A 15,653-nucleotide genomic window follows, 5' to 3' on the forward strand; every position below is an offset into this window, starting at 1 on the left:
GAATGGGATTGGTGGGATGGAGGAAGGATTCATATGGGTGCAGGAAAGTAATTATCTCAACTAATGGAGACATTTTAGGTTTTGCAAGAGACTTGATTCTAGAGGGGGTCCCAGCTACAAGGAGAGATCCTCAGATTTTTCCCTGGGAAGCAGAGGAGAGGGTTCTTGGACTTGCCTCGTCCCGTAACCATACTGATGAATATTTTGCATATCACCATAGAACCTTCATCTGGCGATGGATGGAGATAGAGACAAAGTCCCACTTTGGAACACTGGACTTAACTCCCTAGGTCCAAATGAGGAGCAGAAGGAGGAAGAACGTGAGCAAGGAAGTCAGGATCACAAGGGGTGCATCCACCCACTGAGATGGTGGGACTGATCTAATGGGAGCTCACCAATGCCAGCTGGACTGGGAGCGATTGAGCATGTGATCAAAATGGACACTCTGAACGCGGCTGGCAACTAAGGCTGACTGAGAAGCCAAGGACAGTGGCATTGTGATTTAATTCTACTGCATGGACTAACTCTGCAGGACCATTGATTGTTTGGATGTTCACCTTTAAAGACCTGTATGGATGGGGTAGGACCTTAGACTTCCCAGGGGGCAAGGAATCCTGAATTCTCTTAATACTAGAGAGGGAGGGGGAGGTGAAGAGAGGGAGGGAGAAGGAGGAGGTAGTGGTGGGGTTGAGGAGGGAAAAGGGAGGCAGGGAAGTGGTGGAAAGTTTAATAAATAACTAAATAAAAAAGACTTATTGTTATGTATATATAAATTCATATATAGAGAAAGATAGATAGATACCATACAATGTTATATATCATGTATCTTACATGTATGATATAAGATATAAGTCTTACCACATCTCCAATTGCATGTGGTTTAACTTTCTGTTGCATATTTTTGCTAACACATAGCTTAAAGTTAATAATTGTAATAGAAAAAAATCAACTTAATATTTTCATGTACACTAAAGCACATGGACAGTATGCCATGACTGAGAGCTCTAATGCTATCACATTGGCTCTTCTTAAAGGAACGTGCAAACATTGAATATTGAGACATTTATCAGCCACTCACACAGGGACATCAAAAGTAATCTATATGTTTTTCTGTGCTCATAAACATCAAAGGACTGACAGCTGCATAGCTATGTACTGCAAAGGGTTGGATGTATTAAAATGTTTAATTATCCAGGAACATAGTTCTTGACCAGGAGACAATGCTGTCCACGAAGGACATCAGCACAAAGATGCTGAAGAACAGCAGGGTGGTCAGGGTGTCCCTTATCTCTGGAGATGATTTTGGAGAAAGTCTGGTGCTGTGAAGATGCCGGGACAGCTTCTTGTGCCTGCACAGGAGAATTAGCATGTACCCACTGGAGAAGGCCATGAGACTAATAAGAAAGGCTTCTCTGAGTGCCAGCACTGTGGAAAACATACTTCACATGACATAGCTCATGGATAAAAGATCCTAGAATTGGGTACCATACATATAGTTACCCAAGGTCAAAATGTGTATGGTCGTAATAGACACTAAGAGGTGATGGTCAATGGACCCATAAAAGAAACTCATGGGTAGAAGAGCAATGAGATGTGACAGAGAGATTTGTGCTTGACTTTGCTTAACAGGAGCATCTGGGACTGAGGATGACAGCCTGAAAGACTCTAAGCAGGCTAGTGGTACACAGGGAGAGGACCCATAAATTCTGTACAAGTAGACAAGGAATTTACATATAATGTTCCTGTCCTTGCCAGGAAAAACAATGTCTGCAGCTATGACTGCGGTGATCAGAAGCAATAATATGTGAAATAGGGCCAATAGATCAATGGGAAGCTCATCAATTACTTATATGACATATTAGAAGATTCAAGTATAAATACTTTACAAAAATTTTTGATTATGTTTGCCTCTGTACTAAAGTCTATTGTTTGGTGAAGACAGAGGCAGTCTGGAGATGCAGTCTGAGGGAAGGATCACCCACTCAGTTTGAGTATTGGTATACGAAAAAAAGCTCTCTAATAACTGGCACCCTGTTTCTCTGGTCTTCAGCATTAATCTTTGTATATGCATCTGGGTTTAATTATTAATAACAATTAGAATTCATATTGCAGGCGTCCTTCTCTTTCTCTCACTTTCTTATCCATATAGACTAAGTCTCTCACTAACACCACATCCTGCCTATTGAGTACCAGAACCTGGGGATCCTCCTAACTCTATATCCTTTTGTTACAGGTGTTTATGCATGGCCAAAACCTACTTCTTTGTGTAAGTTGCGATATTACACTCTGGTCATTGCTTTTGCATAACAAGTCTTTTTACCCACACATCAAATAGTCACTGTCTTCGCACACATAGAAAAGAAAAGGCCAATTATATCCTTTTCAGTGCTGATGAACACAAATGGACTGACAGTGGCATAGCTATGGCCCACAAGAATCTGGGTCAAGTAGAATATTGGATCATCTTTGAACATATGCCTTGAGAATGTCATAAAACTATCCAAGATACTCATGAGCAGAAAGAAGCACAAGAGCAGCAGGATGGTCCGGGAGGCCCTCTGCTCTGGTGATGACTTTAGAGAAGAGTTGGTGCTGTGAAGATGCTGGACCAGCTTCTTGTGCCTGCACAGGAGAATCAGCATATACCCGCTGGAGAGGATCATGAAACCCATAACGGAAACGTCCCTGAAGATGAACAATGTAGACATTATGTATTTCATTGGGAAACTGAAATGTACGAGAGAGCATGATTCAGTCATATACAGTAGGTGATCTGAGGTCACATTAGGGGTCTTAACCATGGAGATGAAAAGATAATTGGAAATAGATGAATAGACAGAACAAAGGGCAAACAAGGACCATAAGTTGTGACCTGGGGAAAATTTCCTTTTGAACTTTGCTAAGCAGGAGTTTCTGGGGCTGAGAGTGATGGCCTGGAGCACACTCAGCCAGCAGGTGGCACAAACAGAGAGACCCCTTAAAAATCTGTATAAGAAGATTAGAGATTTACATGTGATGTCGTCCCATCCTTGATGAAACATGAAAATATCAGTAGCTATGATGCTTGCAACCAGCAGCATCAGTAGGTGGATTACAGCCAAGAAGCCAATGGGCAAGTCAGTGAGTCTGGGCTTGTGCTCACTACTGAGTGTAAAGACATGGAAGAGGAGAAGGACACTGTTGCCTGAGATCCCAATGCTTGTCTCAGAGAAGAAGATGTTTCTAATGTTAGTGTAAGTGGACAGCTTGCTCTTCTGATTCATCTTATGTGGTAAAAAAGCACAGTGTAAACCTTTTCAGGAAAAAGCAATAGACCCCTCACCACAGGCAGCCTGGACCATGAATCTTAACCAATGTTATCACCTTGGGAATACATAACCAGTTGAGCTCAATTTATGTTTCTCCATTGGAATCCTCTACGTCAGCTCACCCCAACCTCGGAAGACACCCTTTGTCCCCATTGTCCTATTGCTTTCTCAGTGTCATGGTTCTCTGTCCTTTGTGAGGCTCCCTTGCACATGGGCATTCATGTAAACCAAGAACTGTGCATCACAGAGCTCACTACCGTTCCCACTGCTGTGTGAGAGCGTCCCTGGGAACTGTCCTTGTTAACACCTGCAGAGTTCTCATCATCTGAGACACAAGCAGCACTTCTGTGTTGAACTTGAATTATGAAGATTGCATAAAGTAGAAATGCCACCTTAACAGGACAGAGCACCCAATGTGCTTGACAAAGACAGGGTCATTAATTTCAGTGCCCTCTTGGTTCTGTTTCTTTACTACCAAATATTCTTAATAAAGTTTTATTCCAAATGTTGAGAATTGTGATCCCAAATAGACTATTTCAAATTCTCCCAGTGACCTGCCATTGACTCAGAGTGTAGCTTTGTGGACTCTGAGACTGAGTTCCAGTCACTTCCTCTTGATCATATGGCCAGCCATGTTCCTGTGTCTAGAATACATCATGACTGACATGCAAGGAAGTCTACCACAGCAGTCATGAAGTATGTCCAGCACATGATGGTGTCTTGGAAGTGTTGACTGATGCCTTTCTCATGTATGGCTTATGTGTCTAGCATGGGAGAGTTAATGCAGCTCTGTTAATGACTGTTCAGCTCCGTCCCTGCCTGAAATGAAAAAAGACAGAAATGAGGGAAGAAAGTGAGGGCAATGTAAAATCTTTACAAACCTCTACAGGGCCCCATTGTGCTTGTTTTTGAATCCTGTTGTTACTCTGTTCAACTTGACCATGTTTCAGTACAAGCAAGCTTTTGGTCACTATCAAATATTAGCTAATTTTTTTCTCATTTAATATGAGAATTCTGAGTGACTCTATGAGAATTCAAACAGAAGTACCATTACAGTAGCTTCAGGGCCATTCTATCATGTGGTTCCAGAGAAAGGAAAAGCAACCAAGCCAACATGAAAGGTGAACTCCTTAGGATCCTGACGTCATCTCTCCTGCAAGTGAGTGGTGTTATTTCTCCAGACTCAAAGGTCATGAGTCTAAAATTCCTAACAGGAAGTTTGTAAAATGGTCTGTTGGCAGAATGTCTCTAATAGAATACATGTGTTTAAATTCATGCAGCATCATCCATACAGAACAGGTGATGCAAGCAACAAAGACATGTGCGGTGGTGCACGCTTGTAGGCTATTCCTAAGGGGTGGAGACAGGAGGATCACAACTTTAGACGGTGAATATGAAAGCTTGATCGTGAGACAATCCTCAGCACCCATGAGAAGGTAGAGAGAGAACCAACTCTACAATGTTTTCCTAGCACACATGAGAGCACTAACATTTTATAGTTTGTCCAGTGAGATGGCATTAAAAGAAATATCATTTTGAAAGTTAAGGTTATAAGCGGAAGCTATTGTATAATAATTTAGACCATGTGACCCGAGCATGTGGTATTAAGGATAAGAAAACATATTCAAATCCATAAACATACATGTTCATTTAAAAATTCTGAATTGTGATGAGTAATTGACGAAAATATTTTTTAAAGACAATATCCAAATGTAAAAATTCTATAGTATCACAAGAAGAGTTAATTAATTTGCGAGATAAATAGACTGGGTATTCTATATAGCAATAGCATCTGGGCTTAATAGTTTTATTAAATTATTTCCATTTAATTGTGATTGTTCCTATAACATATAAAGGCATTTCTCAGGTCCCAGTCAATAGAGAAGAAGGAAAGGACAAAAAAGATTAATTTTCCCAAGTAAAGAGAAGAAAATAATTTTCTGGAGACATGTGTGAAGACACACACACACACACACACACACACACACACACACGGAACTAAAAATAAGCTAAAATTCTGGGCAGTAGAGATTGCTCAGCGATTTAGAGCACTGGCCACTCTACCAGAGGTCGTGAGTTCAATTTCCAGTAGCCACATAGTGGCTCACAACTGTCTTTAGCTTTAACCGCATGGGATCTGACACCTGATTTTGATGTACGGTGTACATGTAGACAAAACATTCATTTATTTACAATACATATATAAAGAAAAACGAATAATCAAATAAGATAAAAATCTAAAGCCAAGCTAATCTGAAACATACATTTTAGCCTTGGTATGTAGAATGTTATTACTGTGGAAGACCCAGTTCTTACTGAGCTCTTTTTAGTTCATAAATAAATAAAGAGCAAAGAGAAGACAGAGAAAGAGAAGATGGGGAAAGAAACCCTTTATTGTTACACAGACATCTCATTGTCAAACTCCTGTGTGCTGTGTCTCATTACCTATAAAACCTCATGTTCACTGTCACTTCAGAAACCACAGCCCTGAAACCTTAAGTTCTTCAAAAGCAAGGCAGGTACAGAGGCCTTGATCCCTCAGTGATATTCTCAACATCTTGACTTCAGAGAACCCTGCTTTGAAACAACTGGAAGAGCTTTACTGGAGGTTGAATTCCACAGCACCAAAAGAAAGTTCTCTTCCTTTTTACAAAGCACGGGGGACATGATTTCCTATAAAGATGGGTACCAGTTTGCCAGGAGACACACAACTCCCTCTAGTTACACACTATGTCCACATTTTGCAGGACACCCTATTGCATCCATTCAATTTCTACATCAAAGAATGCATGGTGTCAAATTCTTTATATATTACAAAGTAAGTCCTGCAAAGAAAGATGCTGCTGTCTTGGCTAATGTGTCACTGTCATAGAGAACATTGTCTGAATTGTGCACCCTTGAGGAAACAAACTCTCATAGCCTGTTCTACCCTCCCAGATCATGCACTTCAGTTCACATCTGCCCAGCTCAGCATGGTCTTTGTAGTCACCAGATGCAACAGATATTCTATGACCTCAGCAAGGTGATTTAAGAGGCACTTCTCAAACATGTAACTTGGGAGGGAATATTCTGGGATGGTAATGGGATGGCCTATTGTTTCATGCAAAGAGAAAGGGTTGGTATTCTGAATATAAGGGCTTAAGAAAACCGATGATGGGGCTTTGTGAAAGAGGTACCATGTGAAAGGCCATATTAGAGAAGAGGGCGGAGGCTTAAGAGAAGAAGAGAAGAAAAAGAAAACACACTGGGATGAAGAAATTTCCAGAAGGATCCTGGGCATTTTCTGCTAGAAATGGCTGTGAAAGCTTCACTGCTCAGGGCAACAGAGCTAGAAATCCCCCCCCCCCCGTACTGAACAGAGCCAGGAAGCCATGACTGTAGATACTGCATCATTCTGACTTTACCCAAATCATGTCAACCTCAGGTCAATGACATCATCAAAGAGGCCTCAAACCGGTGACTAGAGGTCAGGACTATGATCTGAACTTGTTTTCTGAAGGGACATGGAGAGTGGAAAGGAAGGAAGAAAACTTTGCATTCCCTAGTCTCTAGTGCATGATGGGTGGCTACGGCCCAGTGGGTGCACTGCAAAGAAAGGCAGGAGTAATGGCTGCTTTGTCCTCTGTAGTATGTGGTCAGCGTACCCATCATCTGGTGTTGAAAGCAAACAGAGCATGGATATGTCAGGGCTGAGGGATAAAGTCCACCCTTAATTTTATAAAACTGTACCCTTGATTTTGCCTTCTGAATACAGCTCACCTTTACTGCTTTTATCTAAATTTAAATCTTCTGATTTTACAAATGCCCTCCCTCTTTACCCTTTATGGTTAATTCCTGTCAACTAGCAACTGGTTCCACCTCCTGACTTCAGGTTTTTATTTAATTAACACAATCTCAAGTTTACACTATGATCAAAATCCAGCAACACACCTTTAGAATGTGGTTGTCATTCTCAGCCCTGCTGTGAGACAATAAACAATGTATTGGGTGGTCTGGATAAGGAAACTGCTCCTGCCTCCTACATGTGGGCTTAGGAGGAGGGGAGAGCAGTATCCTCTGTGTGTTGCACAGTTCGACCTGCAAAGCTGGAACTACAGTAGAGAGAGGTTGGTGTATCAGGAAAGGAAAGCCATCATCAAGCAGATGCCAGCTCTGTGTTCAGAGAGGCCATGAAGTAAATCAGCAAAATGAGCAAAATGAGCAAAATGAGCAAAATCACGAGAAATATTTGGGCTAAGAAATGACAGCTATTTCTGCAAAACTGCAAAAATTAGACCTCACATTTACTTTTGTAATTGAAATGCTTATAGGCCATTCCAGGGCTCAAACCTGCAGCCAGAATGTTCACTAAGTGTTTGCATACTCCTCCAGAAACTGAAGTAGAGCAGCTTTCCTCTAAGATGAGAGAGAAATCTGCCGAGCTTGGCCACAGACACCACTTTCAGCTCTGGGAAACTCACACGGGCTGCAAAGAACCTGTTTGACCCTCCCCACACACTCACAGCTGAGACTGGCTTTCTCCCTAAGTGGCTTTGCCCTCCTTGTCTCATGCACTGTGAATAACAATAAAAGTACGGAGTTATAGCTTTGTCTCTCTAGAGAAAGGTTCAGTTTGGAAAAATATGAAAGCTATGCATTGAGCAAAGGAAATGGATGAGACAGTCTGTCCCGTCGGCTTCTCTGAAGAGAGGAAGGGGCATGAATTTCCCCTGGCAGAGGAATAGCAAGTGATTTTTATTTCAGCTATTAGAACATAAAGATTGCTTTCCCAAAGCTCTGCACTTACCAATTTCTGGTTCCTCAGGGTCCAGAGAGATCATCATATTCTCTGTGTGCTGGGCGTTTCATTGTCAGCAGCCTCATCTCCATGATCCCTCGCTGACATTTCTTAACTTCTAAAGTCTGGGCAGGCCCGAGCACCACCAGTTGGTAACTTCTGAAGATGAACTGAGAGACACAAATATAACAAGAAAACATGGATAGATGCTTTGTAGCAATAAGAGAGTATTCTCTAAGATATGAAAATCGGGTGGGACTCACTTCAAAGGATCCCCAAATTATTTTAATTACCCAATCTTCTAATGCCACTTATAATACTCGTATTTGGGATACGACAATCACAGAGGCTAAGAGGATTTATAATTAAAATGTGATAAAGAAATGTCAATTCTCTGATGATATGCTTGTAAAAGCACACACAAATAATATGAATGCTGAACAGTCAACATGAATCTTTACATTAAAAATACAGGCTTAAAGTTAATGCAATATAAACAACAGGAGATTCTAAATCACAGGAACACATACCCTACAGTGCGAACCCTCACTTGTGCAGTACACTGTCCCCTGTGCAGAGGGGTAGTCAGAGCACAGTGTCTCCTCTGCAGATGCTGAAAACCTCCCTGAGCCCCATTGCGCCTTCTCCCACAGCCTGCCGGGGACCCAACCACCTTCTCAGTCTGCACTTTGGTGCAGAGCACTTACCCAGATGGATGAAGAGGGGAGGATTCTGCCAGAGGAGATCCTTAACAGACTTAGATAGTGGGGGTTTTAATGCATCTCATCCATTTGTAATCTTAGTGTGTGTCGATATTGACAAGTTCCCAGTGTGGAGCACAGAAATGTGGCATCCCAGTGGAGCACCATGCCTGCCTGTCACAGTACTTACTTTGTGCTGGATAATAGGCATCTGGGGAGGGCTGTGCACAAGCTATTGACCTCCTTTGCCACACTTTAAGGATGGATCAGAAAATAGGCACCAAATCAACAGCCCTAAGTTTTCTCACTTATTCCTTAGACTAACTTTGGACCAATTGCATCACCATGCTGTGTTCTGGGATGTTGCCCTACTGGGCCTCCTATAAGTTCCCTGTCATAGAAGGATTATGTCTCTAAATAAATGACAGGCAGCCTCCCCATGGGTCAATTTTCCCATGGAGTAGAAAGTTTGCACCGAAAAGACAATCCTAACTTTGCTCATTTTACTCGTTAGATTTAATTCAGATCAATATCATTAACTGTGTTGTGTCTCTGGGAAGCAGAGCTATGGGTGTCACATGACATCCCATGGCTTCGAGGGTCCTCTTCTATCATGTAGACTGAGAGCCTGTTCCTGTGTCAGTCCTCCCATGGAGTAGCTGCTTTCCAAGTATTGTTGATTCTTTGTTCTCTGATTTCTGAAATCTATTTCAGAATTCAAGATGTGAGTAAAGTTTGGAAATCAGTCCTCTGCCAGATGATGGTTTGCTGAAGTCTTTCCCCATTCTTTTGCTGCCGTTTTGACCTATTTAGGTGTCCTTTGCATTCCAGAAACTTTTCAAGTTCATGAGGTTCCATTTACTAATTCGATCTTAGTGCCTGTGGCATCGGTATCCTCATGAGGAAGTTGCCTCCTGTGCCAATGAGTTTGAGATTAATTCTATCATGTTCATTGGGCTGATTTCCAAGCTGTATAAAGAACTCAAGAAACTAGATATCAACAATCCAAGTAAGCACATTAACAAATGGAGTACAGATCTAAACAGAGAATCTCAACAGAAGAATCTCAAATGGCCAAGAAACACTTATGGAGACTTCAACATCCTTAGCCATCAGGGAAACACAAATCAAAATGACTCTAAGATTCCACCTTATACCTGTCAGAATGGCCAAGATCATAATCACAAGCGACAGCTCAAACTAGAGAAGATGTGTGGTGTAGGAGGGTCTTCTTTCTATGTGGTGCTTTCTTTGATTGAATAAAGAAAATTGCCTTGGACTTTTGATAGGGCAAAACTTAGATTGACGAAGTAAACAGAACAGAATGCTGAGGGAAAGAAGGCAGAGTAAAATAGAGTTTTCATGGAGCCAGCCGACAGGTCAGACATGGTAAATCTTTCCCGGTAAGCCACGACCCTGTGGTGATACACAGGTTACTAGATATGGGTAAAATGAATATGTAAGAGTTAGCAAATAAGAGGTTAGAAGTAATGGGTAGGCAGTGTTTAAATTAATACAATTTCCATGTGGTTATTTCGGGGGTTAATATAGCTAGCTGGGCGGCTGGGAGCCAGGCAGGAAGCAGTATGCTGCTCCTCAATACTATAGAGGTGGAGCAGGGGAACCCTCCTCCATTGCTGGTGGGAATACATAGTTGTACAGCCACTTAAAAAGTCATGGGTGGTTCCTCAGGAGAATGAGAATCACCTACCACAAGACCCAGTTCTACTTCCCTTGAGTATATAACCAAAGGATGCTCATTGTACCACAAGAACACTTGCTCAACTATGTTCATAGCAGCTTTATATCTTATAGCCATTTCTTGGAAACAACCTTGTTTACTTAGTTGTTAAGAACGAGAACACCAGGAAATTTAAAGGCAACTATATGGATCTAGATAAAATCATTCTGAATGAGACAGCTCAGATGAAGAAAGAAAAACTTGGTTTGTACTCACTCATAACTGAATATTCGCTGTAAATTAAAGGATAACTGTGCTACAATTCACAGACCCAGAGAGAGACTAAGTAACAAGGAGAATTCATGGGATGACATCCTGGGAAGGGGAAATAGAAGAGATTTCATGAGTGAATTGGGGGCAAGTGGGGAAGGGAACATGAGCAATCAGGATGGGATATGGTGAGAGAGAGTGCTGATGGAGATCACTGGGGGCATTTTTGGGGTTGGGAGAATCCTGGTGCAGGGAATCTCCCAGGAGTTTATGAGAAAGACCCCAAGTTAGACTACTAGCAATAGTGGATAAGTAACCTAAACTGGCTGAAGCCTGTGACCACAATGGGGCCTAGCCCATTTGTCATCCAAGAGACATCATCCCACAACTGAAGGAGGCAGATGGTGAGACCCACAGCCAAATATTATGTAATGCTCAGAAGTCATGCGGAGGAGGAAAAAAAGTGCAGCACCCAAAGATGTCAAGGACACCAGGAAAGGCTCACAGGATCAACTAAGCAGGGCTCATAGGGGCTCATGAACTGAACTGATAACCAGGGAGCCTGCGTGAGACTGACTTATGCGTTCTGCATATATGTTACAGTTGTATTGCTTGGACCTCTCATGAGGTCCTAACTACAGAACAAGGGACTGACTCTGAGTCTTGACTTAGTTTTTGGGACTCCACTCCTCATACTGGGTCACCTTGTTATTTTAATAAACAGTGTGGGGGTAGGTGCTTAGTCTTACTGCATCTTGACATGGCATGCTTTGCTGAAACTCCTAGGAGCCCTGCCCTTTCTTGGATGGGGACAGAAGAGGAGGGAATTGATGGTGTGAAAGGGAAGTGGGAGAGACAGACCGGGGGAAAGGATAGTGGAGGAAGGCTGCCACTAGGATGTAAAATAAACAGGTTTATAAAAAGTAAAGATGAGAGTAATTTTTAAATGTGCATCTAAACGCAGTGAAATGAAAAATAGAAAAGCAGAGGCCCAGCTCAGGGCTGAGGTGCTCACAGGAAGATGGAGCCTAGCTGAGGCTGAGGCCATACCTGAGCTGGACTCCAGTCCCTGAGGAGCAGGAACCACCAGCCTCATCCATGCGGATGATGACAGGAAGAGGCTGAGCTTCCTCTGAGTGAAGCAATATGCGCTGTGCTTCCATCTCCTGTGCAGACCTGGTGCACACTCCTGCACCGTGGACTCAGGAGAGGGAAGCAGGAGCTTACTTAGTTCAAGAACAGCCTGAGACACAGAGACCTTGTCAAGAAAAGCAGTCATTTTGGGAGACCCTCAAGTAGTCAGGTATTAGAATGAGAAAACAGCACATTATTATCTGATAGCAAATGCACTTAGTGCTGTTTCCATTCCACAACGTCAGAAGGAGCGACTAACCTCTTCTCTTGACTACATTAGACCAGCTGCTTTCATAACTTGTCTAACTGCATCACCCCAGCCTCTCACCCGACACTGCATCCCATCTCCTGGACAATAGAGGATGGTGCAAGTTCCTCCCAGTTGCTGTGCACTGTTTCCATGTGGGCTCATTCCTGTTCTGCCTCACAGCCTTTGGCTCCTTCATCTCAGTTTTCATCTTTGTTGAAAGTACTTTAACTGGTTTATAGGATGACGCCATTTCAGCTTCAAGTTTTAATCCTGATCAGAATTCAGTTTTACTAAAGGAGATAATGCCTCTACTGAAAAATCCACATTTACATCAATCTTTTTGTTTTTATAAAGAATTTTCAATATAGCCTCTTCTCATTTTATATAGGCATCTATATTTCAAGTTTTGTAGAGGTCAGAGTTTAACCTGTTATGCTGGTCCAGGTTTCCACTTAGTTTAAGGTTGGGTCTCTAGTCATCTCCACGGTGTAAGCCAGGCTACCTACAGTGGAAAGTCTGGGAATTTCCCCCTCCCTTTTGTCAGAGCCTGGTTTTCATCATGGAATGAATTACCACTGAGAAGCTAAAGGTCCTATAGTATCAGTACATTCCATAAGAGACTCAGCATAGATCAATGATTGGGTCCCCTAGAGCGATTACTAGAGGGGGAACGAGAGGCCCAGACCCCCACTGATTCAGTGATCCCATAGCCATAGCACACCCCCGAACATCCTGGCTCTGTGTACAGAGCCAGGGAAAGAAACACAACCTGAAAATGGGGCTGATGTCTGGGGAAAATCAATATTGGACCCAGCTGAGATTCTAAATCAGGCTGTCCCTAAAAACTTCTTTCAGGATCTTCTGGGTTGACCTGTTCAGAGACCTGCTTCTTCCAATCTATGACCCCCACATCTAGGCATGGATGAGGTTCAGATCAGAGCTCAAACGGCCTTTAGAGGCAACCCAGAGTTCATGAGAGTCTGACTGTGACCAGCAGATTGACACCTACCCATATGAAGCGATGTATGACATCCAGTCCCAACCTCTTCATGTAACAGAAAACAGTAACTTTGAGAAGGGAAACTGGCCAAGGCCCACACCAGCACTGGCCGTGAGGAATGAGCATGATGGGTACCATGTGCCTATGCTGCCTGTGCTGCCTGTACTAGCTCGCCAGACTCGGTCTGACATCTCTAATGCCAGCTCCCCCTTTTTCTGGTTGTCTCTGGATGGTGGTCCTACACCAAACTTAAATGAAAGTTCCCAAGTTCCTGAGCACCCCTAAACCATTCCCTTGGAGCATCAACTCGGAATGAAAAGCAAGTAGCTATGTACAAGGTGGAGGTGCCACCAGCTCTGCTCCCACTGAACCCTCACCACAGCTCTCCAGGGATTAGTTTCCTTACATTCTCTAACCATTATCCATAGAGATATCAAAGCAGCAAGTATCTTTCAGACAGAACCAGGCCAGGTGAAGCTTGCTGACCATGAGTCGATTTCCATGGCTTCCACCACCAAATCGTCTATGGCAACACCATGATGGATGGCCCCAGAAATAATTTTAGCCATGGATGAAAGGCAGTATGATGGCCAGTGTAGTAGTAGGCCATGAGGATACTTGTACCTTCATACTTTGGAAATCAGAGTTGATGTATGGGCTCTAAAAACAGTATGTATTGCATTAACAGAGAGGAAGTCTCATTTATTTAATGAAATTAGTACCTTATAGTTCAAGCATCTGGACCAAGCATCGGGGTCAGGACTCCTTTTACAACTTTCTATAAGCAGAAGAATGGCTTGGTGATATTGTGGAGGCTTCACACTAGAGCTGGCAATAGGTCTACTTTAATCCTGGAAAACGCCCACTCCTATTTGCTTTCTATGAGAATTTGGCCATACCAGCAAGGCCTGAATCCAGAGGTGTCAGGAGTAAGTCAGTCCCAGAACTTCCTGTCCTGCTTCCTGGGATTTGGGAAAAGGACAGCATCATCATTAGACTACTTCCTAAACCAGGGCCCTGAAGTTCTTGGGACAAACTTGATTTTCAATGTCAAGACTTAAGCTTTTATATTCAAATGCTGTCTTGGATTTCTCTTGTTACTGGGACTCTTTACAGCTGGGCAGGATTTTCCTGTCACATAGTGCCAATGTATAGTCAAAGGGCCAACTGGAGCAGGAAACCAACCACTCACTGAGCACCCGGACTCTGAACCCTGAACCAGTAAAAGAAGCATATGCAGGATCTAAGACCCAAGCCAGGGACAAAACACTTATCCCTGAACCCAGAAGCCAGAGAAATATACCCTGACTCTGAATCCAGTGCAAATGAAACACACTTTGTCCCTAGAATCAGAGCCAGTGAAAGAAATATGACTGGTCTTAAGATTAGAGCGAAAAGGCTAAAAAAAAAAAAAAGACCAGTGAAAGAAACACAGTTTCGTTCTGAGATCCAAGCCATCACTGTCTCAGACCAACTGATGAACTCACCAACTGAACTGGCCAATCCCTGGGCAGGAAACCAATCAATCACTGAGCACCCTGAATCTGAAGTCAGAGCAAGTGAAAGAAACAGACCCTGGATGTGAGACCTGAGCCAGGGAAAGACACAGCTTTATCCTTGAACCTAGAACCAAAGAAACATGCCTCATCTCTGGAACCAGCACCAAAGGAACACACTTTGTCCCTAGAACCAGATCCAGGCTAAAAAGCACCAGGGAGAGAAGCACAGTTTGGCCCTGAAATCAAAGCCACATACACCCCTGACCAACTCAACTCACCAATCCCTGAGCAGAGAAAACTAACCAATCTCTCTTTTCCCTGGGAAAATTCCATACAAGTGATGCTCTTCATTCACTGGTGCAGAATAGAAGAACCTTGTGGGACATTCATTAGGGTAATAAGCTGAAAAACATTACTGAGACACTCCCTTAGGGGTGCTGAGCAAGGCTATGCAGAACAGAAGAACAGACAAACCTTTCTGGAATGTTCCCTAAAGTGGACTGCACATGGTTGATCAGAAAAAGTAACAGTTGTTCCCTGAAGTCAGAGGAGACTGCTACATTTCTACAGAGGCTTCTCCTTTAGCAGAGTGTTAGTACAAGAAGTAACTCCTATGCATAGGAAGAAGCTGAGAGATCTGTTAGGAAGTTCCCTTAGGGGGACAGAGCAAAGTTCAACTGTAGTGGCTCTCCAGGAGAGGAATCAAATTGCCACATCCTGTGGGAAGTCCAACCCCCATGACACCCCAGATTCAGAAAGTCTGGCTTCCTGATAAAGTCAGGACACCATTCTTTCAGGGATCATCTGTCCTACTGGGGCTCCAGCCTCCAGAGCTGTCCTATTGCAGCTCTATACTCCAGGGTTGAACTGCATTATTGTAACTCCAGTCTCCAGACCATCCGATTGTTGCTCTAGGTAGCATGGATTCCAGATATGTCTGGATCGTTTTCCTCCAGGTTTGAGCTGTCCTACTGTGGCTCCAGCCTCCAGAGCTGTCCTATTGTAGCTCCATACTCCAGGGTTGAACTGCCCT

At 43.1% G+C, this 15,653-nt stretch overlaps 1 protein-coding gene and 1 pseudogene across 1 annotated transcript; both read right to left on the reverse strand.

Moving 5' to 3' along the window:
• Nucleotides 1–1,028: 1,028 nt before the first annotated feature.
• On the reverse strand, nucleotides 1,029–2,174 carry LOC148121672 (vomeronasal type-1 receptor 47-like; annotated as a pseudogene).
• A 153-nt stretch (nucleotides 2,175–2,327) lies between these two features.
• LOC148121673 (vomeronasal type-1 receptor 48-like) lies at nucleotides 2,328–3,263 on the reverse strand. Its single transcript, XM_087906699.1, has one exon. The coding sequence runs from the start codon at nucleotides 3,261–3,263 to the stop codon at nucleotides 2,328–2,330; it is 936 nt and encodes a 311-aa protein (XP_087762825.1).
• Nucleotides 3,264–15,653: the final 12,390 nt, after the last annotated feature.

This window comes from Myodes glareolus, chromosome 6 (assembly GCF_982192425.1).
Source record: "Myodes glareolus chromosome 6, mMyoGla1.1, whole genome shotgun sequence".
Classification (NCBI taxonomy): domain Eukaryota; kingdom Metazoa; phylum Chordata; class Mammalia; order Rodentia; family Cricetidae; genus Myodes; species Myodes glareolus.